Source organism: Coregonus clupeaformis, chromosome 3 (assembly GCF_020615455.1).
Source record: "Coregonus clupeaformis isolate EN_2021a chromosome 3, ASM2061545v1, whole genome shotgun sequence".
Classification (NCBI taxonomy): domain Eukaryota; kingdom Metazoa; phylum Chordata; class Actinopteri; order Salmoniformes; family Salmonidae; genus Coregonus; species Coregonus clupeaformis.
The window spans coordinates 14,692,776-14,719,382 of record NC_059194.1 but is presented as its reverse complement, the minus strand read 5'-3'; the positions used below and the strand labels follow the sequence as shown (position 1 = coordinate 14,719,382).

Genomic DNA, 26,607 nt, shown 5'->3' with positions numbered 1-26,607 from the left:
ACCATGCTTCACCGTAGGGATGGTGCCAGGTTTCCTCCAGAAGTGACACTTGGCATTCAGGCCAAAGAGTTCAATCTTGGTTTCATCAGACCAGAGAATCTTGTTTCTCATGGTCTGGCAGTCTTTAGGTCCCTTTCGGCAAACTCCAAGCGGGCTGTCATGTGTCTTTTACTGAGGAATGGCTTCTGTCTGGCCACTCTACCATAAAGGCCTGATTGGTGGAGTGCTGCAGAGATGTTTGTCCTTCTGGAAGTTTCTCCCATCTCCACAGAGGAACTCTAGAGCTCTGTCAGAGTGACCATCGGGTTCTTGGTCACCTCCCTGACAAAGGCCCTTCTCCACTGATTGCTCAGTTTGGCCAGCGCCCAGCTCTAGGAAGAGCCTTGGTGGTTCCAAACTTCTTCCATTTAAGAATGATGGAGGCCACTGTGCTCTTGGGGACCTTCAATGCTGCATAATTTTTTTGGGTACTCTTCCCCAGATCTGTGCCTCAACACAATCCTGTCTCGGAGCTCTATGGACAACTCCTTCGACCTCATGGCTTGGTTTTTGCTCTGATATGAACTGTCAACTGTGGGACCCTATATAGACAGGTGTGTGCCTTTCCAAATCATGTCCAATCAATTGAATTTACCACAGGTGGACTCCAATCAAGTTGTAGAAACATCTTAAGGATGATCAATGGAAACAGTATGCACCCGAGCTCAATTTGGAGTCTCATAGCAAAGGGTCTGAATACTTATGTAAATAAGGTACTTCTGTTTATAATTTTTTATACATTTGCAAAAATGTCAAAAAAACAGTTTTCGCTTTGTCATTATGGGGTATTGTGTGTAGATTGCTGAGGAATTGTTTTATTTAATCCATTTCAGAATAAGGCTGTAATGTAACAAAATGTGAAAAAAGTCAAGGGGTCTGAATACCTTCCGAAGGCACTGTATATATATTATTTTAAATATGTTTTTATATTTTCCCCCTACCACCTAAACTAATGGACAGCAATACCAGGTATGTGTGTTTGTGTCTGTGTGACTGATGTGTGTTTGTGTCTGTGTGACTGATGTGTGTGAGTGTGTGTGTGTGACTGATGTGTGTGTTTGTGTCTGTGTGACTGATGTGTGTGGTGTGTGTGTGAGTTTGTGTCTGTGTGACTGATGTGTGTGGGTGTGTGACTGATGTGTGTGGTGTGTGTGTGTTTGTGTCTGTGTGACTGATGTGTGTGGTGTGTGTGTGTTTGTGTCTGTGTGACTGATGTGTGTGGTGTGTGTGTGTTTGTGTCTGTGTGACTGGTGTGTGTGTGTTTGTGTCCGTGTCACTGTTGTGTGTGACTGATGTGTGTGGTGTGTGTTTGTGTCTGTGTGACTGATGTGTGTGCGTGAGTGTGTGTGTGTGACTGATGTGTGTGGTGTGTGTGTGAGTGTGTGTGTGTGACTGATGTGTGTGGTGTGTGCGTGAGTGTGTGTGTGTGACTGATGTGTGTGGTGTGTGCGTGAGTGTGTGTGTGTGTGACTGATGTGTGTGGTGTGTGCGTGTGTGTGTGTGTGACTGATGTGTGTGGTGTGTGCGTGAGTGTGTGTGTGTGACTGATGTGTGTGGTGTGTGCGTGAGTGTGTGTGTGTGACTGATGTGTGTGGTGTGTGCGTGAGTGTGTGTGTGTGACTGATGTGCGTTTGTGTGGGCGTTGACCCAGGCACGGTGGCATCTCTTACAGGGGTTCCCCAGAGGCAATGTTCTTCATTACCATGTGTGTGTGTGTGTGTGTGTGTGTGTGTGATATGGGACAAGCCCTTGATTTCTTAACCCAGTTGTGTCGGGTTGATTTATCCTGCAACAAATAAAGTCCTCCTGCACTGGATTGGTCTGTAATGATCTGTCATGTCACTGGAAGAAGAGAGAGATTGAGGAACAGAGAAACAGAGAGAGTGAGAGGAAGAGAAAGAGATGCAGAGAGAAAATAGAAAAATAGAGAGACAGGGAGAAAAAAATAGAGAAAAGGAGAGAGAAGGGAAACAGAGAGAGAGGGAGAGAGGGAGAGAGGGTCACATCTCTTTTCCACTTACATTGACTTGATCAGCACTCTCCTCGCTCCCTCTGTCATCTCGCGGTGATGTCTCCAGCTAGAGTCAATTATAAAAATGAGAAAAGCCGTCACTGACAAAGATGTCACACTCATGCAAACATACATACACACTTTCTCCTTAAGTAAGACCACTATAAAAAACTGTAAGGGAGAGGTCAACATCACATATACAATCCCTGAATAGTCTGAGGGGGTATGTTGTATTGTGCAAAAATATATAGAATCAGATCAGATTAGATAGAGCAGAGACATACAGTACATATTAATCTGTGTTCTTTCCATGAGTAAGAACCAAACATAATTGGATGTCAAAATGTCCTCTGTTCACAAATGGTATTCACACTGAGTGGTGTGTATCTCCGTTTTCTATTAAAATGGTTAAGATTGGGCATCCCGAGTGGCGCAGCGGTCTAAGGCACTGCATCGCAGTGCTAGAGGCGTCACTACAGATCCGGGTTCGATCCCAGGCTGTGTCGCAGCCGGCCGCGACCGGCAGACCCATGAGGCGGCACACAATTGGCCCAGCAACGTCCGGTTTAGGGGAGGGTTTGGCCGGCTGGGATGTCCTTGTCCCATCGCGATCTAGCAACTCCTTGTGGCGGCCGGGCACATTTATGCTGGCTTCGGTCGACAGCTGTACGGTGTTTCCTCTGACACATTGGTGTGGCTAGCTTCCGGGTTAAGCGAGCAGTGTGTCAAGAAGCAGTGAGGCTTGGCGGGGTCGTGTTTCGGAGGACGCATGGCTCTCGACCTTCGCCTCTCCCGAGTCCGTACGGGAGTTGCAGCGATGGAACAAGACTGTAACTACCAGTTGGATATCACAAAAATTGGGGAGAAAAAGGGGAAAAAAATACAACAACAAAAAATTATAATAACAATGGTTATGATTCAGTGGTCCTATATGAAGCCTGATTCAGTGGTCCTAGATTAAGACTGATTCAGTGGTCCTAGATGAAAGGACACTGAGAGAATAGAGTGTATTCTTCTGGTGATGAGATTGTCTGTTAATAGAACGACCTGCTCTAGAACAGTGGTTCCCAACCAGGGGTCCTAGGGGTACTTGGCCTATCCACAGGGGGTACTTGAGAAGACTCATGAGACCATAGGCTTACTGGTAAAATGCACATGAGGGGGTCCTCCAGGGGTACTCTGGGCAGAGCAAAATTCAGTTGGTGGTACAGTAACCGAAAAAGCTAGAATACATAATGCTTGATGACAGCTTGGACAGTGAATGGGGCTCTGGGGTTAACTGATGATGGCATGCAGAAATCTGCCGAACATGGCAAGTTGGCAACACACACTATAATTCCACAATGGCCACAAATCTACTGAGCAACACCTTCCTCAAATGTATTTCTCTATCTTCTGTTGATGAGTCTCCAGTGATCTATCTCTCTGTGTATACATGCTTTAATTACCAATGGATCACTGGAAGGGTTTCATTCATCTCTGCGTGTATACATGCTTTTAATACCATATTACCCATGGATCACTGGAAAGGGTTTATTTCTGTGTGTATGCATGTTTTAATTACCATATTACCCATGGATCACTGGAAGGGGTTCATCTCTGCATGTATGCATGCTTTAACTACCATATTAGCCCCGAATTGCTGGATGGGGTTCATCTCTGCGTGTATACATGCTTTATTACCATATTTCCCATGGATCACTGGAAGGGGTTCATCTCTGCGTGTAAACATGCTTTAATTACCATATTACCCATGGATCACTGGAAGGGGTTCATCTCTGCGTGTATACATGCTTTATTACCATATTTCCCATGGATCACTGGAAGGGATTCATCTCTGTGTGTAAACATGCTTTAATTACCATATTACCCATGGATCACTGGAAGGGGTTCATCTCTGCATGTATACAGTGAGGGAAAAAAGTACTTGATCCCCTGCTGATTTTGTACGTTTGCCCACTGACAAAGACATGATCGGTCTATAATTTTAATGGTAGGTTTATTTGAACAGTGAGAGACAGAATAACAACAAAGAAATCCAGAAAAACGCATGTCAAAAATGTTATAAATTGATTTGCATTTTAATGAGGGAAATAACTATTTGACCCCTCTGCAAAACATGACTTAGTACTTGGTGGCAAAACCCTTGTTGGCAATCACAGAGGTCAGACGTTTTTTGTAGTTGGCCACCAGGTTTGCACACATCTCAGGAGGGATTTTGTTCCACTCCTCTTTGCAGATCTTCTCCAAGTCATTAAGGTTTCGAGGCTGACGTTTGGCAACTCGAACCTTCAGCTCCCTCCACAGATTTGCTATGGGATTAAGGTCTGGAGACTGGCTAGGCCACTCCAGGACCTTAATGTGCTTCTTCTTGAGCCACTCCTTTGTTGCCTTGGCCATGTGTTTTGGGTCATTGTCATGCTGGAATACCCATCCACGACCCATTTTCAATGCCCTGGCTGAGGGAAGGATGTTCTCACCCAAGATTTGACGGTACATGGCCCCGTCCATCGTCCCTTTGATGCGATGAAGTTGTCCTGTCCCCTTAGAAGAAAAACACCTCCAAAGCATAATGTTTCCACCTCCATGTTTGACGTGGGGATGGTGTTCTTGGGGTCATAGGCAGCATTCCTCCTCCTCCAAACACGGCGAGTTGAGTTGATGCCAAAGAGCTCGATTTTGGTCTCATCTGACCACAACACTTTCACCCAGTTCTCCTCTGAATCATTCAGATGTTCATTGGCAAACTTCAGACGGGCATGTATATGTGCTTTCTTGAGCAGGGGGACCTTGCGGGCACTGCAGGATTTCTGTCCTTCACGGCGTAGTGTGTTACCAATTTTTTTCTTGGTGACTATGGTCCCAGCTGCCTTGAGATCATTGACAAGATAGCGTAGCAGTGCGGTCGTGGTTTTATTCATTGTCCTAGTGTAAATATCCCGTTTCTTGTTTTTTTTGTCTATTTTGTATATATTTCTCAATTTTACTTTTCATTCTTTAACTAAATATACTTTCCTGCAACCCGCCTCACCCAACGTGGAAAGGATTCTATTATTTCTTTATAACTTTCATCAAGAACCTTAAGCTGAAACTAGTGTAGCTGCAACTGAATGGCTACTTGCTATTAGTCACCGTTAGCGTCTTCACCATTGTCCGTTGCCTACACTATCCACCAGCCAGCTCTAGCTCTAGCCTGGACAATTCGTCGGCCAGTCTGCACAGCGTGCTATCGACCCAGAGCTTATCGGACTTTCTGCCGGAATCACTGGACCCTAGCGCCGGATCATCGCAACCAGCTAGCTAGCTGCAACCTGTTGTTGGCTAATTACCATTGCCCCATAGCAAGCACCAGTTAGCCTTGAGCTAGCCTCAGGCCCATCTCCCGGCTATCTACCTCTCTGTCAACCGGACGGGACCTCCTAGTATTGACACTGAGCCCCGCCGATCCAACACGACTGGTTTGCCGACGAAATCGTCTGATGTGGTTTCAACAGGCTTCCCGTTGCGGCGACCACGAAGATCCATCTGCTAGCCCCGGCCCGCTAGCACACGCAAACTACAACTGTGCTCCCTGCTAGCTGTGCTGAAGCACCAATTTGAACTGCTCTCGGACTCACATATTGCTGTTCACTGGACCTTATGATCACTCAGCTGCACAGCTGATGCCTGCTGGACTGTTCCTTTACACGGTACCCTGTCCTGTTTATTCTGTTTAGCCTCAGCCCAAACTTTATCGCTATTACCAGTTGTTGTCTTAGCTCTCTCTAATAACACCTGTGATTGCTTTATGCCTCTCTCCCTTGTCAATATGCCTTGCCTATTGCTGTTTGGGTTAGTTCTTATTATACAATTTCACTGTAGAACCCCAAGTCCCTCTCAAACTGCCTCAAATAGTTCCTTTGTTCCACCCCCCATACACGCCGAGACCGGCTCAATCGGTGCCTCCAGTGATGCTATCTCTTTCATTGTTACCCAACGCTTAGGTTTACCTCAACTGTACTCATATCCTTCCATATCCTTTTCTGTACATAATGCCCTGAATCTTTTCTACAACGCCCGGAGAACTGCCCCCTTTATTCTATGTACCCAACGCACTAGAAGACCAGTTCTTAAAGCCTTTAGTCCTATCCTTATTCTAGTCCTCCTCTGTTCCTCTGGTGATGTAGAGGCTAACCCAGGCCCTGCAGCCCCCAGTATCACTCCTACTCCCCAGGAGCTATCATTTGTTGACTTCTGTAACCATAAAAGCCTTGGTTTTCTGCACGTAAATATCAGAAGCCTCCTTCCTAAGTTTGAGTTATTCACTGCGTCAGCACACTCCGCCAACCCTGATGTTCTAGCAGCGTCTGAATCCTGGCTTAGGAAGGCCACCAAAAATTCTGAAATTTCCATCCCCAACTATAACATTTTCCGTCTAGATAGAACTGCCAAAGGGGGTGGAGTTGCAATCTACTGTAGAGATAGCCTGCAGAGCTCTATCATACTATCCAGGTCTGTGCCCAAACAGTTTGAGCTTCTACTTCTAAAAATCCACCTTTCCAGAAATAAATCTCTCACTGTTGCCGCTTGCTACAGACCCCCCTCAGCCCCCAGATGTGCCCTGGACACCATATGTGAATTGATTGCCCCCCATCTATCCTCAGAGTCTGTACTGCTTGGTGACCTAAATTGGGATATGCTTAACACCCCGGCCATCCTACAATCTAAACTAGATGCCCTCAATCTCACACAAATTATCAACAAACCTACCAGGTACAACCCTAAATCCGTAAACATGGGTACCCTCATAGATATCATCCTGACTAACTTACCCTCTAAATACACCTCCGCTGTCTTCAACCAGGATCTCAGCGATCACTGCCTTATTGCCTGCGTCTGTAACGGGTCCGCGGTCAAACGACCACCCCTCATCACTGTCAAACGCTCCCAAAAACACTTCAGCGAGCAGGCTTTCCTAATTGACCTGGCCCAGGTATCCTGGATGGATATAGATCTCATTCCGTCAGTAGAGGATGCCTGGTTGTTCTTTAAAAGTAATTTCCTCTCAATCTTAAATAAACATGCCCCATTCAAAAAATACAGAACTAAGAATAGATATAGCCCCTGGTTCTCCTCAGACTTGACTGCCCTTGACCAGCACAAAAACATCCTGTGGCGTACTGCATTAGCATCAAATAGCCCCCGCGATATGCAACTTTTCAGGGAAGTTAGGAACCAATATACACAAGCAGTTAGGAAAGCAAAGGCTAACTTTTTCAAACAGAAATGTGCATCCTGTAGCACTAACTCCAAAAAGTTTTGGGACACTGTAAAGTCCATGGAGAATAAGAGCACTTCCTCCCAGCTGCCCACTGCACTGAGGCTAGGAAACACTATCACCACCGATAAATCTACAATAATCGAGAATTTCAACAAGCATTTTGCTACGGCTGGCCATGCTTTCCACCTGGCTACCACTACCCCGGCCACCAGCTCTGCACCCTCCGCTGCAACTTGCCCATGCCCCCCCCGCTTCTCCTTCACACAAATCCAGACAGCTGATGTTCTGAAAGAGCTGCAAAATCTGGACCCCTACAAATCATCTGGGCTAGACAATCTGGACCCTTTCTTTCTAAAATAGCCGCCGAAATTGTCGCAACCCCTATTACTAGCCTGTTCAACCTCTCTTTCGTAACGTCTGAGATCCCCAGAGATTGGAAAGCTGCCGCGGTCATCCCCCTCTTCAAAGGGGGTGACACTCTAGATCCAAACTGTTACAGACCCATATCCATCCTGCCCTGCCTTTCAAAAGTTTTTGAAAGCCAAGTTAACAAACAGATCACCGACCATTTCGAATCCCACCGTACCTTCTCCGCTATGCAATCTGGTTTCCGAGCTGGTCATGGGTGCACTTCAGCCAAGCTCAAGGTCCTAAACGATATTATAACCGCGATCGATAATAGACAGTACTGTGCAGCCGTTTTCATTGACCTGGCCAAGGCTTTCGACTCTGTCAACCACCGCATTCTTCTTGGCAGACTAAATAGCCTTGGTTTCTCAAATGACTGCCTCACCTGGTTCACCAACTACTTCTCATATAGAGTTCAATGTGTCAAATCGGAGGGCCTGTTGTCTGGACCTATGGCAGTCTCTATGGGGGTGCAACAGGGTTCAATTCTTGGGCCGACTCTTTTCTCTGTGTATATCAATGATGTCGCTCTTGCTGCTGGTGACTCTCAGATCCACCTCTACGCAGACGACACCCTTTTGTATACATCTGGCCCTTCATTGGACACTGTGTTAACAAACCTCCAAACGAGCTTCAATGCCATACAACACTCCTTCAGTAGCCTCCAACTGCTCTTAAACACTAGTAAAACTAAATGCATGCTCTTCAACCGAATGCTGCTTGCACCCGCCCACCCGACTAGAATCACTACTCTCGACGGGTCTGACCTAGAGTATGTGGACAACTACAAATACCTAGGTGTCTGGTTAGACTGTAAACTCTCCTTCCAGACTCACATTAAGAATCTCCAATCCAAAGTTAAATCTAGAATCGGTTTCCTATTTCGCAACAAAGCCTCCTTCACTCATGCTGCCAAACATGCCCTCGTAAAACTGACTATCCTACCGATCCTTGAATTCGGCGATGTCATTTACAAAATAGCCTCCAACACTCTACCCAGCAAATTGGATGTAGTCTATCACAGTGCCATCCGTTTTGTCTCCAAAGCCCCATACACTACCCACCACTGTGACCTGTACGCTCTTGTTGGCTGGTCCTCACTACATATTCGTCGCCAAACCCACTGGCTCCAGGCCATCTATAAATCACTGCTAGGCAAATCCCCGCCTTATCTTAGCTCATTGGTCACCATAGCAACACCCACCCGTAGTATGCGCTCCAGCAGGTATATCTCACTGGTCATCCCCAAAGCCAACACCTCCTTTGGCCGCCATTCCTTCCAGTTCTCTGCTGCCAATGACTGGAACAAATTGCAAAAATCTCTGAAGCTGGAGACACTTATCTCCCTCACTAACTTTAAGCATCAGTTGTCAGAGCACCTTACCGATCACTGCACGTGTACACAGCCCATCTGAAATTAGCCCGCCCAACTACCTCATCCCTATATTGTTATTTATTTTGCTCATTTGTACCCCAGTATCTCTATTTGCACATCATCTCTTGCACATCTATCATTCCAGTGTTAATACTAATTGTAATTATTTTGCACTATAGCCTATTTATTGCCTTACCTCCATAACTTGCTACATTTGCACACACTGTATATATATATATATTTATTTTTTTCTGTTGCATTTTTGACTTTGTTTTGTTTTACCCCATATGTAACTCTGTGTTGTTGTTTTTGTCGCACTGCTTTGCTTTATCTTGGCCAGGTCGCAGTTGTAAATGAGAACTTGTTCTCAACTGGCTTACCTGGTTAAATAAAGGTGAAAAAAATAAATAAATAAAATAAAGATCCTCCTGTGTAGTTCTGGGCTGATTCCTCACCGTTCTCATGATCATTGCAACTCCACGAGGTGAGATCTTGCATGGAGCCCCAGGCCAAGGGAGATTGACAGTTCTTTTGTGTTTCTTCCATTTGCGAATAATCGCACCAACTGTTGACACCTTCTCACCAAGCTGCTTGGCGATGGTCTTGTAGCCCATTCCAGCCTTGTGTAGGTCTGCAATCTTGTCCCTGACATCCTTGGAGAGCTATTTGGTCTTGGCCATTGTGGAGAGTTTGGAATCTGATTGATTGATTGCTTCTGTGGACAGGTGTCTTTTATACAGGTAACAAGAGTGTGCTCCTAATCTCAGCTCGTTACCTGTATAAAATACACCTGGGAGACAGAAATCTTTCTGATTGAGAGGGGGTCAAATACTTATTTCCCTCATTAAAATGCAAATCAATTTATACAATTTTTTACATGCTTTTTTCTGGATTTTTTTGTTGTTATTCTGTCTCTCACTGTTCAAATAAACCTACCATTAAAATTATAGACTGATCATTTCTTTGTCAGTGGGCAAACGTACAAAATCAGCAGGGGATCAAATACTTTTTTCCCTCACTGTACATGTTTTAATTACCATATTACCCATGGATCACTGGAAGGGGTTCATCTCTGCGTGTAAACATGTTTTAATTACCATATTACCCATGGATCACTGGAAGGGGTTCATCTCTGTGTGTAAACATGTTTTAATTACCATATTACCCATGGATCACTGGAAGGGGTTCATCTCTGTGTGTATACATGTTTTAATTACCATATTACCCATGGATCACTGGAAGGGGTTCATCTCTGTGTGTAAACATGTTTTAATTACCATATTACCCATGGATCACTGGAAGGGGACACATTTCAGTGCCTAGACTCATTCTAATGTACGGCATCACTATTAAACCAGATATTGACAACCCTGTCACTCTCTTTGATTTTAATTAATATATATTACCCAGCCAGCAGGTCTAGAATGACTAATTCACCGAAGTCAATGAAACAACTAGCCAAGCGGCTACAGGAGGCAGAGAAGAGAAAATGTGTCTAGATTGGGAAAAAAAGCAATCAAATATGGAGCACGCACCATTTGACTCTCATATCAGTATTCTCTTTATCTGATTAAATAGCTGATTGAACAGGAAGCTCATTCTCTTGTCAACCCTCCCTCTGGAATCCTGCTCAGCCAACGTTATCCCATGAGCAACACAACCATTAACACTGGCTATATTACAGCTCTACAGGGGACAAGATAGATTTTAGCCGCTTAAGATATACAACTAATTTAGGATGGTGAGACAAGACAGTTTTGGAGGGAGGATAATATAGAACTTGTTGTAGCCAGTGGTGATATACCAGAATGGCTAATGCAAAGATGCTAGTTGTAGCCAGTGGTAATATACTGGTATGGCTAATGCAAAGATGCTAGTTGTAGCCAGTGATGATATACCGGTATGGCTAATGCAAAGATGCTAGTTGTACCCAGTGGTGATATATGACTAATGCATATACGTATATCCAGTGGTGATATATAGCTAATGAAAAGATGCTAGTTGTAGCCAGTAATGATATATGGCTAATAAAAGGTGCTAGTTGTAGCCAGTAGTGATATATGGCTAACGCAAATATGCTAGCTGTAGCCAGTAGTGATATATTGCTAATGCAAAGATGCAAGTTGTAGCCAGGGGTGATACAGTATATGACTAATATAAAGATGATAGTTGTAGCCAGTGGTGATTTCTTGGCGACTATAAAGATTCTAGATGTAACCAATGGTGATATTTGGCTAATGTAAAGATGCTAGTTGTAGCTAGTAGTGATATATGGCTAATGTAAAGATGCTAGTTGCAGCCAGTGGTAATATTTGTCTAAAGAGTCTGGTTGTATCCAGTGGTAATATATGCCTAATATAAAGGGGTTGGTTGTAGTTGGTGGTGTTTTGCTATAGCTAGGCTCTGGGCTGCAGCAGCAGCATTAGTTTTTATTACTGTACAGTGCAGCTACAGGAAGCCTGGCTGGTGGATGGACCATTAGAGCTCAACACCAGTGGGGTTGAGGAGAGAAAGGAGGACGGAGGACAGGGAGACGTTCTAGCTGGTAGAGGAGAGGACCAGTGGCCTGACCTGGATGGAAATGACCTGTCTATTTCTCCATAGCTTTGGAAATGATCAGATCTATTTCTCTATTGCTTTTGAAATGACCAGTCTATTTCTCTCTATGGATGGTGATTTAAATGACTGGACTGTCACTCTCTGGCATTTTAAATGACTGGTCTCTCTCAATGGCATTTTAAATGACTGGTCTCTCTCAATGGCATTTTAAATGACTGGTCTCTCTCAATGGCATTTTAAATGACTGGTCTCTCTCAATGGCATTTTAAATGACTGGTCTCTCTCAATGGCATTTTAAATGACTGGTCTCTCTCAATGGCATTTTAAATGACTGGTCTCTCTCAATGGCATTTTAAATGACTGGTCTCTCTCAATGGCATTTTAAATGACTGGTCTCAGTCAATGCTTGATAGGAAGCTAGCACATCGCGTACCCTCCTGAGGTCCATAAGAGGGGATAAAGGAGAAATGTAAAACTTTTGAAACTGATTAACTCTCATTGAAGTCTACCACATCCTGGGCTCTGGTAGCTGATTAATTATTTCGGAAACATTTCTCATACATTGAAACTCATTTTGAACTAATTTCATTCTAATTGCAGCACAAATCAGATATGGTAATTGCATTTCAAACCCCAGGAGTCTTTACAGCCAGCCAAACTCATGAACCACACACACTATTCTCTATTAACTGAGAGCTTTCATCCCATCCCTCCTCTTTCTCAGAGGGAAACAAAGAAACTAGTTGATAAAGAGAACTGAGGTTACAATAAGACAATGAGGGGCAGTTTACTATTGTATCAGGGAACATGACTACAAGATGACTGACATTATCTAGCAATGTCTCACACAAGTTTCAAGTGTCAGATGCACAAGTACAGTGAAATGCCTTTCTTGCAAGCTCTAACCCCAACAATACAGTAATCAATTACAATGTGATACAAAAATAACAAGGTAAAATAAAAACACAATGGTAGGATGTGTGAGTGTGTTTGTGTGTGTGTGTGTGTGTGTGTGTGTGTGTGTGTGTGTTTGTGTGCGTGCGAGCGTGTATGTGTTACTGACCTGTGGTGTGCGTGTTTTCTTCAGACTCTCCAGTCCTTCCTTGAGACTCTGTACTTGGCTCTCAAGCTGCTGTTTGTCCTCCACACTCTTCTCCAGCTCCGCCTCCCTCTGTTTCATTTCTTCACACATCTTCAGCAGTTGCTGCAAACACAGAGGACATACAGTGAGACAAATATTCTAACTCACCTTTAAGCTTCTGAAACAGAGGAGATACAGTTAGCTATATATGCTAACTAATATTTAGAGAGAAGACACAGATAGCCACAAATGCTACCTAACCCTTAAGACAGAGAAGGCACAGTTAGCCACAGATGCTCGCTTACTACAGGCATATGACGCATGCTAGTTATTAACCCTTTATCCATCAGCTCCATAGAGGAAACCAAGTTAGCCAGCGATGCTAACCCTTATGTTTCAGGATTTACCATCGAGTAAGGAACTTTTAGCTCATAGCTTCTCTATGTAGTGTCTCTGCTTCTCCAGGTCAGAACCATGTAGAAGCTGAAAAGTCCTTTCTCCTTATCCATTTCATCTTATAAAAAAACCATCACAGTCTCAGTTGGGTTTAGGCTGAAATACGCACGTATTATTACATGACTCACAAGTGGAAGAAATTCGCAGAACCTGGGCAGACTCAAGTCACCTGCTGACAACATTTAACATGGTAATACGCCAGAGCCCGCATGATAACGCAATTTAGCACAGAGCAATAAAAAGCATCTGATTTGTGTCTTTTAATCCATTCATTTTATATTTTCATGGAAATGTTCAAACTTGTGTGTTGGAAAAGTAATTACCATCTGTCTATTCATATGAGCATGACTACTACCGTTGACTACTTGAGGATATTTGACGACCCAGCAGGTGATGGAAGAAACATATTTCCTGCCTGAGGGTTGTTTATCTTACCAACAGTATGATGGTTTGTTTTCTCTGAGGGGATTTTATTAGAAAAACCCTCCAGCTGGTATTAGTTTATGTACAGTGTCTAGGTCAGCAGACTGATCAGATTCTAGAATGACTCTCTTCCTGTCAAGTCTTTCTATTGTTCTTTCTATCTCTCTATCCATCGTACTCTCAGAGTGCACCCCTCTGCTGCTCTCGTTTTCACCTTGCATCTCTCTCTCCCTATCCCTCTCTATCTCCCTGTCCCTCTCTCTCGCCCTGTCCCTCGCTCTCCCTCTTTCTCAGTGTTGTGTGTGTGTGTGTGTGTGCGTGCGTGCGTATGTGTGTGTGTGTGATTGGGAGGGCAGTTCTCTATCCACCTCTATTAAAAGTCACTTTTCCACAAAACGACTAGTCACCCCAAGAAGCCAAACCAATGGATTATGAGTCTCACAAGCCAGAATCTGCAGGGGTTTAATATCTGTATGGAACCAGGAAGTTAAAGATTCCTGTGAAATTGCTTAAAAGAAATCCAAAGTAGGACCTGCTGCAAGAAGTTAACTCCACTGTGTATGTGTGGTAGAAGTAGTACCTTCTGCATTCCCTGTAGTGCCTGTTGTAGAAAGGTTAGTTGTTGCTGCCTGATGGTGTCCTCTTCACTGTGTTGTGGAGGTGTGTGTTCTTGGTTCTTGCCCTGCTCCTGCTTCAGTAGCTCCACCTCGTTCCTGTAGGCATCCAGCTGACAGCGCAGAGAGTCATTCTCTTCCTTTAGGGCCTCCACCTGGGCCACAGGGCCTAGACACACACACACACACACACACACACACACACACACACACACACACACACACAGACACAGACGACACACACACACACACACACACACACACACACACACACACACACACACACACACACACACACACACACACACACACACACACACACACAGGAGAGACAGAACATCACAACTATCATAACATTGTCCTGTACAGACAGCCTTCAAATGTCTGTACTGATGATCTGAGGACATACTACAACTATACTGGAGGCTTTGAAATCCTAACCTGCCCTATTGAACAGACAGGAGAGAATGTGATGAGAATTACTCATGAAATCCTAACCTGTCCTATTGAACAGACAGGAGAGAATGTGATGAGAATTACTCATGAAATCCTAACCTGTCCTATTGAACAGACAGGAGAGAATGTGATGAGAATTACTCATGAAATCCTAACCTGTCCTATTGAACAGACAGGAGAGAATGTGATGAGAATTACTCATGAAATCCTAACCTGTCCTATTGAACAGACAGGAGAGAATGTGATGAGAATTACTCATGAAATCCTAACCTGTCCTATTGAACAGACAGGAGAGAATGTGATGAGAATTACTCATGAAATCCTAACCTGTCCTATTGAACAGACAGGAGAGAATGTGATGCGAATTACTCATGAAATCCTAGCCTGCCCTATTGAACAGACAGGAGAGAATGTGATGAGAATTACTCATGAAATCCTAACCTGTCCTATTGAACAGACAGGAGAGAATGTGATGAGAATTACTCATTAAATCCTAACCTGTCCTATTGAACAGACAGGAGAGAATGTAATGAGAATGACTCATTCAATCCTAACCTGTCCTATTGAACAGACAGGAGAGAATGTGATGAGAACAACTCATTAAATCCTAACCTGTCCTATTGAACAGACAGGAGAGACAGTGTGATGAGAACTACTCATCCCCTGTTCCTTTGATAGGAGAGTCTGTTCTCTACAGCTGTCGGAGGGGGATGTGTGTGATGTAATGAGAGGGTGTGTTTGAGTGGCTGAGCTGCGAAGATAAGACCTGAGAGTGAGTGTGTGACGGAGGCCCAGCATAGGGTGTGTGTGTGTGTGTGTGTGTGTGTGTGTGTGTGTGTGTGTGTGTGTGTGTGTGTGTGTGTGTGTGTGTGTGTGTGTGTGTGTGTGTGTGTGTGTGTGTGTGTAACTCACAAAGGGACTCCAGCTGCCTGCTTTGAATCTGGCATTATATGTATGTTTGAGCTGAGAGAGAGACCTCTGATTCATCGACCTGCTGTGTGTGTGTGTGTGTGTGTGTGTGTGTGTGTGAGCCAGCACCTCAGCACAGGGCTGCTGACAGGAGAGAAGCACCAACCCATTCCCACTCTGCACTGTATCAATGGAGAAGAACCAACCCATTCCCACTCTGCACTGTATCAATGGAGAAGCACCAACCCATTCCCACTCTGCACTGTATCAATGGAGAAGCACCAACCCATTCCCACTCTGCACTGTATCAATGGAGAAGTACCAACCCATTCCCACTCTGCACTGTATCAATGGAGAAGCACCAACCCATTCCCACTCTGCACTGTATCAATGGGCTTAGGATACTTTCCCATTAGCATCGATTAGCTTTAACGACACAAACTGGGTGGGCTGAAGGCTTCAAAATAGAATACAGGTGTTCTTCTTCCAGCCTGCCGATAGATTAAACAGACAACCTGTCTGCATGATTGACAGCACAGAGACAAGGCTTCTTATACAGGATTGCTCCTGGGTTACAGGGAGCCCTAGCAGGTGTGAACGGAGACTGTTACTGTAAATATGATGGGGTGTCACATCAACACCTGTCCCCCCACCACATCCTGTGCCCTTCTCCACAGCGTTCCCTTCCAACATTGTGACAGCCTCTGACAATGATTGTTAGTGTTTTCTAATAAGCAAGGTCGCACACGAAAAGAGGTGGAAATCAAAACCTGGTAGGCTGATGAAAACATTTGCATATATCTGCATAGAAATTAGGGAGGCGGTCATAACCGGCAGAGATCACAACAATTCAAAAGCACTTGAAGAGGAGACTTGATTGTAGCAGTTAGCCCTGCTCTCGTTGCTTCCATTCCCTTCTCTCTCTAACTGCTTTAGAGAGAAGCAGAGGGTCATCTGAATGTCCAGGTGTATATGATGGTCTGTTTCAATGTGTTTTACATCAGTAGCTCTGTTGGCTCAGCAGACATAAACAGGATGTTCTGTGTAAAGACGACCCTAATTGCACTTCAGTGGTGCCCAGAACAGCCCTAAATGAGCACACACACACACACACACACACACACACACACACACACACACACTTTGTTCCAGCTGTAACTATGAGCATCCCCATTTAGAGAGGCAGGCCAGGGAATAATCTCCACCACACCAGTCCATTCACAGTGTCAGCTGCCTGCAGTGTCAGTCTCATTCATGTGTAATTCTGAGGTGCTGGAGTGGAATGATTATCATTTCAGAGAGGACAGGTATCACTTCCCAGATACTCCTATTCCTCTATAGCACTGATGTCAACTAACTGTAAGTCGCTCTGGATAAGAGCGTCTGCTAAATGACTAAAATGTAAATGTAATGTCAAACTCATTCCACGGAGGGCTGAGTGTCTGTTGGTTTTTGCTCCTCCCTTGTACTTGATTGATGAATTACAGTCACTAATTAGTAAGGAACTCCCCTCACCTGGTTGTCTAGGTCTTAACTGAAAGGAAAAACCAAATACCCACAGACAATCGGCCCTCTGTGGAATGAGTTTGACATCTCTGCTCTATAGTGATAAATTACCTGTTATTTCACCGTTAAGGTTTAGTATAAATCCTAGTATAGTACAAGAAGACCCGCACACTGTTAAAGCTCCCAATTCACAGCTTTATTAGAATCAATCCTCTCACTGTAAACCATCATAGCCAGGTGCTATAGAGGAGGGGTTACTGGTTGATTGACATCATAGATACATGTACATTATTGATTGACATCTCCAGTCAGGAGAGCTATAGCCTGCAGTGTCTACCAACTAGAGTTAAAATGTCTACCAACTACAGTGTTAAAGTGTCTACATTGTACATTTGTTTTACATTTTAGTAGACACTCTTATCCAGAGCGACTTACAGTTAGTGAGTGTACACATTTTCATACTGGCCCCCCGTGGGAATTGAATCCACATCCCTGGCGTTGCAAACGCCATGCTCCACCAACTGAGCTACACGGGACTACAGTGTTAACGTCTCCACCAACTAGAGTTAGAATGTCTACCAACTACAGTGTTAAAGTGTCTACCAACTACAGTGTTAAAGTGTCTACCAACTACAGTGTTAAAGTGTCTACCAACTACAGTGTTAAAGTGTCTACCAACTACAGTGTTAGCGTGTCTACCAACTACAGTGTTAAAGTGTCTATCAACTACAGTGTTAAAGTGTCTACCAACTACAGTGTTAGAGTGTCTACCAATTGTGTGCAATATCTATTTCTCATAAACACACACACTCAGACAGTCTGGAGAAAACTATACTTAATTTGGTAATTTAGAGAGTGAATGAGCTGACGACTCCTCTCTAATCAGGGCCGGTCCTTGCCTTTCTGCCACCCTAGGCGAGACAAAAAAAATGGCGCCCCCCACAAAACTAGAATAGTCCCAGTAAGCAAAATGACATTTAAAAGACGTTGAAGTTAGGTTCAATTTAGGTTCTGAATGAAAGGTGAAAATACATATTTTCTGGACATTGAAAATACGTATTTTCCAGACGTTGAAAATATTTATTTTCCGGACAATGAAATAAGGTTAATTTATGGTTCTGAAAGAAAGTTGAAAATACATAGTTTATAAATGTCTATGTTTGGCAGATCCAGACCGGACCGAATCTGAACCAAACATAGACGTCTATGATTGGTTCAGATTTGGTCAGGACCAAAAACCAATGTCCGTGGATGTGGAAATCAAGGCAACAAAAAAAGACGTCAAAAAGGCGTTGACGTCGGTCCGTGCTTACTGAGGTGTAGCGTACATGTCACACCCTGGCTCTGGGACTCATTATGTTGAGCCAGGGTGTGTTCATTTCTATGTGTGTATTTCTATGTTGGTGTTCATTCTAGTTTGTTGTATTCTATGTTTGCCTGAGTGAATCCCAATCAGAGGCAACGAGTGTCAGCTGTTGGCTGGTTGTCTCTGATTGGGAGCCATATTTAAACTGTATGTTTTCCCTTTGTGGTTGTGGGTTTTTGTTCCGTGTTCGGTCATTGATACCGTGGACGTCACGAGTCGTTTCTTGTTTTGTTTCGTGCTTTAACTAATTAAAGTCATGTTTGTTCATCACGCTGCGCCTTGGTCTACTCCTTACCTCGATCGTGACAGTACAGTGTGGCCTGAAATTGAATTTTTTGAATGCCCATCTATGTGGTAAGCCTACCGCTTGTAAAACACAAAAAAAGACCACAAAAAAAATATGTCAAAAAGACGTGGGTTTGTGCTTACTGGGGTGTAGACTACCATGTCGGCCACAATGGAATTTTATGAATTCCCATCCATGTGGTACGACCACCGTTTGTAAAACAGGCCATTGCATTGGTTTTATTAGTCCCAATTCCTGTGACTAATCAATTTGGCTATTTAAGTTCTGAATATCAGCTACCCAACTTTATCAGGAGTTATCGCGAGCCTATTTGCAATGTGTTTACACAGAAGTATTTTTTGCAGAAGTACAATTTACCCCACAGGGTGAATCTCCTGGACAGCAGTTGTGCGTAGCATGATTGTCCATTTCATATTGTCCATTTTACTTTACTGTTTTTAGGATATATATATATACATATTTTTTTTTACATGACAGCTAATGTTTTATTTGATTGGGTGCCATTTAGGTTAGGTTATTTGAAACCTGTATGATGTAAAAACTGTCCATCTCAATACATTGTCATACATTTTATCTCCACCCTGTAGGCTACAGAAAAAACTATTTCTACCATATGCTATATCTGCTACATGATTTATGTAAGATTTATTTTTTGACGGAATGTTGGTGGAGCGCTACAGAGATGCGTCTCTCCAACAGCACCCTGGAGAGGCGTGCTGGGAATGGACAAGCTAAATATTTTGCTCCCCTGCCTTTGACAAAGTGGGTATTGTTTATCACAGGGCGATATCAGCGCTCAGCTAAAAAGCCCATATGTCACGGGTTGAGAGGAATTGTCATTGTTTTTGGGCAGAATTATGTGAGGTTTTATGTGTTGTTGTTGGAGGTGTGTTTTGGTCAGTTTAGCTCAGAAAATGCCTCCCTCGTCAATCTGCTGCCATAGGCGGCTGCCTAATCCTGCCTAATGATCGGTCCGGCTCCATCCTGCCTAATGAGCGGGCCGGCTCCATCCTGCCTAATGAGCGGGCCGGCTCCATCCTGCCTAATGTTACGGATCCATTCAAACAGTGTGTGTGTGCACGTGTGTGTGTGTGCGTGTGTGTGTGTGTGTGTGCTATGTGTGTGTGTACCTGAGTCGTCAGGATCGTGTTTATCCTCCATGTCATCGTCAGACATCTCCATCTCCTCCTCTCGTCTGATCCCCATCAGCTCTTCATTCTGCATGTTTCTGATCTCCTGGAGAGAAACAACAAAACAGGATTATGACTGGATGTTCCTGCTGTAGATAGAGAGCAGCAGTCTGTCTCTACACTGATGAGACAGCAGATAGAGAGCAGCAGTCTGTCTCTACAGTATTGTCCTATACTGACCTGAACTGATCTACTGTGGTCACTGTGCTGCTATCTGTCTGTCTGTGTGTCTTTGGCCCAGTTACAGATCAGCACTTTGGGACAGTCAAGGTGGAGCTGTTACATTATTGCCATTTCCTAGCAAATTCTGTCACATCTAGAAGATGTTCCCTAGAGAGGTCTGAGACATGAGCATAACTGCTGCGGGGCCCAAAACCATTATACTGAATGTGACCACTGTGCTTCTAGCAGCCTATGTGTGTGTGTTGTGATTGTGATAGACAGACAGACAGTGAAGCTCCTGCAGTCTCTCAGGTCTACTGTTATGTTCTACACGCACGGCATGCACGCACACACACACTGCAGCATCGAAAGACATTGACCTTCACAGCCACTATAAATAAACTCCCTGTCAATAAGATAGCTCTAATATTCCTCTAATGAATAGATTAAGGTCTGAGAGTCACCCTGGTCACCACAGAGATTATGTATTTTTTGTTTACCTTTATTTAACTAGGCAAGTCAGTTAAGAACAACTTATTATTTACAATGACAGCCTACCCCGGCCAAACCCTCCCCTAAACCAGACGACGCACCTTCCCTATGGGACTCCCGCTCACGGCTGATTGTGATACAGCCCGTGAGCGAACCCGGGTCTGTAGTGAGACTTCTAGCACTGCGATGCAGTGCCTTAGACCACCACACCACTCTGTCCCCTTTTTCAAATGATGTCCAATTGAACATTAGAAGATTGGCCCTGGTGACCACAGAGATTACGTCCTGCAGAACACTAGAATATTGGCCCTGGTGACCACAGAGATGATGTCCAGTAAAACAATAGAAGATTGATGTGTGTGTGTGTACATTATCCTAACTGTGAATTTAAAGTCACAGTCAAGAACAGTATGTGCCGTTCAGTTTGTTACAGTATTCAAAACTTGTTTACATCAATTACAACTCTCTTCCATTGGCAGTTGTGTTGTAAAAGCGTCGCTATTCGTAACTGCTCACCACCTGTCCATGACATTTGACCACAGAGAACACTAAGGAGTGATATCAGAGGTCTATACACACACCTCCCTTAGAAAAAAAAGTCAGGAAAAAAATCACGTGACTTCTTTAAATGTCAATTTTTCACAAATCAGACACGTGTGAAGTTTCACATGTTTTTCCACCACTTGCAGCTACATCTGGTCTCCCATCCAGGGACTAACCAGGGCCAACCCTGCTTAGCTTCAGAGACAAACCAGCTATGGGATGCAGGGTGCTATGTTTCTGGAATAAAGGCAGAGAAAGCAAAGGCCAGGGTAACATAACAAAAGATAGGGGAAAGAGGGAGGTGTTTTATTTAATTGCATTATCATTTAAAAAAAATTCACTGAAAACAATTCATTTGCTCTCACATTTAAACATTATTTCCATGCAATATTTTGTTTTGCTATCGATATGTTTGGGTTTATGTTTCGCTTTCAATATCATTATTTTTGTTTGCAATAATAAGAATGTTCTTCTTGACTTCAAAAGTTTTGCTTGATATTAATGGCATAAAAGTAACTCACTCACTAGAGGTTTGCACCATATAATAACACGATTACACTATTAAAGGTGTTTAAAGTGGCAACGTTTAATTGAAACATTAAGTGTCCTCCGCCCCCGTTTCGGTAAAAAGCTGAGGTATGGGGCTGGAGAAATGTAACCACACTCAAATCCACAGACAATACTATGGATGCAAGGACTGACCATCTATGATATCAAAATATATAGTTTTAACCATGGTTTTAGGCTATACAGTGTCTGTTTACAATTACTTTGTTTACAAACATTGGAGTAAATGTGGAGTTTTCTTACATGTGAAACTGCTAATTTGATTTTCACATGTGGATTTTTACATGTGATTGTTTTTCACATGTGAACTTGCAATGTAAGCTCAACATTTGAAAACAGCTATTTGAAGTGGAATTACAGTGGGGAAAAAAAGTATTTAGTCAGCCACCAATTGTGCAAGTTCTCCCACTTAAAAAGATGAGAGAGGCCTGTAATTTTCATCATAGATACACGTCAACTATGACAGACAAAATGAGGAAAAAAAATCCAGAAAATCACATTGTAGGATTTTTAATGAATTTATTTGCAAATTATGGTGGAAAATAAGTATTTGGTCAATAACAAAAGTTTCTCAATACTTTGTAATATACCCTTTGTTGGCAATGACACAGGTCAAACGTTTTCTGTAAGTCTTCACAAGGTTTTCGCACACTGTTTCTGGTATTTTGGCCCATTCCTCCATGCAGATCTCCTCTAGAGCAGTGATGTTTTGGGGCTGTCGCTGGGCAACACAGACTTTCAACTCCCTCCAAAGATTTTCTATGGGGTTGAGATCTGGAGACTGGCTAGGCCACTCCAGGACCTTGAAATGCTTATTACGAAGCCACTCCTTCGTTGCCCGGGCGGTGTGTTTGGGATCATTGTCATGCTGAAAGACCCAGCCACGTTTCATCTTCAATGCCCTTGCTGATGGAAGGAGGTTTTCACTCAAAATCTCACGATACATGGCCCCATTCATTCTTTCCTTTACACGGATCAGTCGTCCTGGTCCCTTTGCAGAAAAACAGCCCCAAAGCATGATGTTTCCACCCCCATGCTTCACAGTAGGTATGGTGTTCTTTGGATGCAACTCAGCATTCTTTGTCCTCCAAACACAACGAGTTGAGTTTTTACCAAAAAGTTATATTTTGGTTTCATCTGACCATATGACATTCTCCCAATCCTCTTCTGGATCATCCAAATGCACTCTAGCAAACATCAGACGGGCCTGGACATGTACTGGCTTAAGCAGGGGGACACGTCTTGCACTGCAGGATTTGAGTCCCTGGCGGCGTAGTGTGTTACTGATGGTAGGCTTTGTTACTTTGGTCCCAGCTCTCTGCAGGTCATTCACTAGGTCCCCCCGTGTGGTTCTGGGATTTTTGCTCACCGTTCTTGTGATCATTTTGACCCCACAGGGTGAGATCTTGCGTGGAGCCCCAGATCGAGGGAGATTATCAGTGGTCTTGTATGTCTTCCATTTCCTAATAATTGCTCCCACAGTTGATTTCTTCAAACCAAGCTGCTTACCTATTGCAGATTCAGTCTTCCCAGCCTGCTGCAGGTCTACAATTTTGTTTCTGGTGTCCTTTGACAGCTCTTTGGTCTTGGCCATAGTGGAGTTTGGAGTGTGACTGTTTGAGGTTGTGGACAGGTGTCTTTTATACTGATAACAAGTTCAAACAGGTGCCATTAATACAGGTAACGAGTGGAGGACAGAGGAGCCTCTTAAAGAAGAAGTTACAGGTCTGTGAGAGCCAGAAATCTTGCTTGTTTGTAGGTGACCAAATACTTATTTTCCACCATCATTTGCAAATAAATTCATAAAAAATCCTACAATGTGATTTTCTGGATTTTTTTTCCTCAATTTGTCTGTCATAGTTGACGTGTACCTATGATGAAAATTACAGGCCTCTCTCATATTTTTAAGTGGGAGAACTTGCACAATTGGTGGCTGACTAAATACTTTTTTTCCCCACTGTATGTTTGTAGACATTTTTAAGAAATTAATTTAAAAAATGAAAAGCTGAAATGTCTTGAGTCATTTCAATTTTCAACTCCCTTTTTTTGGCAAGCCTAAATAAGTCCAGAAGTAAAAATGTGCTTAACAAGTAACATAAGTTGCATGGACTGTGTGCAATAATAGTGTTTAGCATGATTTTTGAATGACTACCTAATATCTGTACCCCACACATACAATTATCTGTAAAGTCCCTCAGCTGAGCAGTGAATTTAAAACACATATTCAACAACAAAGACCTGGGAGGTTTTCCAATGCCTTACAAAGAAGGGCACCTATTGGCAGACATTGAATATCCCTTTGAGCATCGAGAAGTTATTAATTAAACTTTGGATGGTTTATCAATACACCCAGTCACTACAAAGATACAGGCGTCCTTCCTAACACCATGAGGCCAATGGTGACTTTAAAACAGTTACAGAGTTTCATGGATGTGATAGCAGAAACCGGAGGCTGGATCAACAACATTGTAGTTACTCCACAATACTAACCTAAATGACAGAGTGAAAAGAAGGAAGCCTGTACAGAATAAAAATATTCCAAAACATGCATCCTGTTTGCAATAAGGCACCAAAGTAAAACTGCCAAAAATGTGGCTAAGAAATGTACTTTATGTCCTGAATATAAAGCATTAGGTTTGGGACAAATCCAACACAACGCATCACTGAGTACCACTCTTCATATTTTCAAACATGGCGGTGGCTGCATCATGTTATTTGTATGCTTGTCATCGGAAAGGACTAGGGAGTGTTTTTAAATGAAAAGCAATGGAATAGAGCTAAGCACAGGCAAAATCCTAGAGGAAAACCTGGTTCAGTCTGCTTTCCAACAGACATTGGGAAACAAAATCACCTTTCAGCAGGACAATAACCTAAAACACAAGGCCAAATATGCACTGCTTACCAAGACGACATTGAATGTTCCTGAGTGCCCTACAGTTTGGACCTAAATCAGCTTGAAAATCTATGACAAGACTTGAAAATGGCTGTCTAGCAATGATCAACAACCAACTTGACAGAGCTTGAAGAATTTAAAAAAGAATAATATGCTAATATTGTACAATCCAGGTGTGCAAAGCTCTTAGAGACTTACCCAGAAAGACTAACATCTGTAATCACTGCCAAAGGTGATTCTAACATGTACTGACTCAGGGGTGTGAATACTTATGTAAATTCAATATTTCTGTATTTCATTTGTAATACATTTGCAAAAATGTCTAAAAACATGTGTGCACTTTGTCATTATGGGGTATTGTGTGTAGATGGGTGAGAAAATACAAATATTTAATCCATTTTGAATTCAGGCTGTAACACAACAAAATGTGGAATAAGTCAAGGGGTATGAATACTTTCTGAAGGCACTGTACACACTTTCACAGGCAAACTGCATGAAGAGTTTATAATGAATGTGTTCCACTAGTTTGTAATCTATCTCCTGCACTAGGATCTCCAAAGGAAAGCTTAACCATCTCCAGCCTGTGATCCATGGTGACCTTTTCAGTGTTGCTATGAGACAGAGATTAGCTGTTAATTACACAACAAATCTGCTGTTTACACACTAACACCCTCAGAGATTTCTACCCAGATCAAACTTACCCATTTGGCCCTCAAATGACAGCAGCGCCACACTTGAGCACCCTCCATTAAAGAGGAAAATGTGTTTGTGGTAATTAATGCAGCGGTTGTTGGATGGGAAGTAACAAACAAAATACAGAGAACAAATCTTGGCAGGTTTCATCAGTTAATAACCTTTAATTTAATGAATTAATACCCTTGTACACTCCGAGTTGATATTCATGTAATAATAAGGAATTCCCCACGACCACACCCACAAATTGGGGAAAACCCCCCCAAAATCCTATTGACACCCAGTGTAAAAGAGCCAACTTCGCTGTCAATTTTTTGTTATACAGAAATAACAAAACATGGCAAAAAGTTGCTGTGTTGTTTAATGTACAGTACATGCAACCAGAAAAAAATCCTGACCTACGGTTCGCAATGTTCCCACATCGGGAAATAGAGCTTGTTTTGTACAGTCCGTTTGTAACTCCACTCACTACTTGTAGCTGTGTAGTCTGTTTGTGTTGTTGGTTTTGGCTAGCTTAATTACTTGTTCCGGTCAGTAGCTAGCTCACGTGGCTGCTAGCAGCATCGTGAAAAGGGGCATGAGGGAAGCCCTACAATATTACGGTTTTCTAAGTAGTGAGAACGCTTGGGAGCAGGCAATGTTGAAAAGTAATCTTTAGACATGTACTTTTCTTAAATGTAGTTTTGTAATTGACGTTTTTGTAAATGTTGTTTTTGCTGTGAGCCAATGGGGTAACCTAGGTAACCGCAGGTTGTTTTTCCCACAGGCGGGCGGGGCTGCGACGTTCTAGCTAATACCGACTGGGACTATCTCAAAATGGATGACCTCAATTTTGCACTGAACAGAATATTGGTCATTTGCTCACTATTTGACAAAGTTCAGTGTGTTGATGTGTTGGTGTGTTGATGTGTTTATGTGTTGATGTGTTGGTGTGTTGGTGTGTTGATGTGTTGTATACATACAGTAGATACTGGACCACGGTACTCTAGTTGAGATAAAGGGTGAGTCTACAGTTACCTGTTTCTGGCAGTGATACTGAGCACTCACCGGACTGGACTCCCTTCAGAGGAAAGATGGGTGAGTGGCTGGGACCTGGACCTGACCGGAGTGCCTACTCTGGGACTGAGCTAAGTAGAGAGCCTGAGTTTAGCCTAGCATTCAGCCTAGCGCTTAGGCTAGTGTTTATTACATTGACAGTAAAATAATATGCTTGAAAGTGGATTGTGTCATTTGTTAACACAACTGGAGACACCTCGTCATTAGTTGGGACATGTTATTGACGGTAGCTAGCAAAAGA

General features: G+C 43.2%; 1 protein-coding gene across 1 annotated transcript in view; it reads right to left on the bottom strand.

Moving 5' to 3' along the window:
• Positions 1–26,607, bottom strand: part of LOC121538153 (ecto-NOX disulfide-thiol exchanger 2-like) — a 248,638-nt gene that overhangs the window by 27,989 nt on the left and 194,042 nt on the right. The window contains exons 8-11 of the mRNA XM_045207428.1: positions 19,901–20,006; positions 14,193–14,395; positions 12,716–12,856; positions 2,061–2,117 (exon numbers count right to left, since the gene is read on the bottom strand). Coding sequence (XP_045063363.1) covers positions 2,061–2,117; positions 12,716–12,856; positions 14,193–14,395; positions 19,901–20,006 — 507 coding nt within the window. The remainder of the gene's footprint in view (positions 1–2,060; positions 2,118–12,715; positions 12,857–14,192; positions 14,396–19,900; positions 20,007–26,607) is intronic.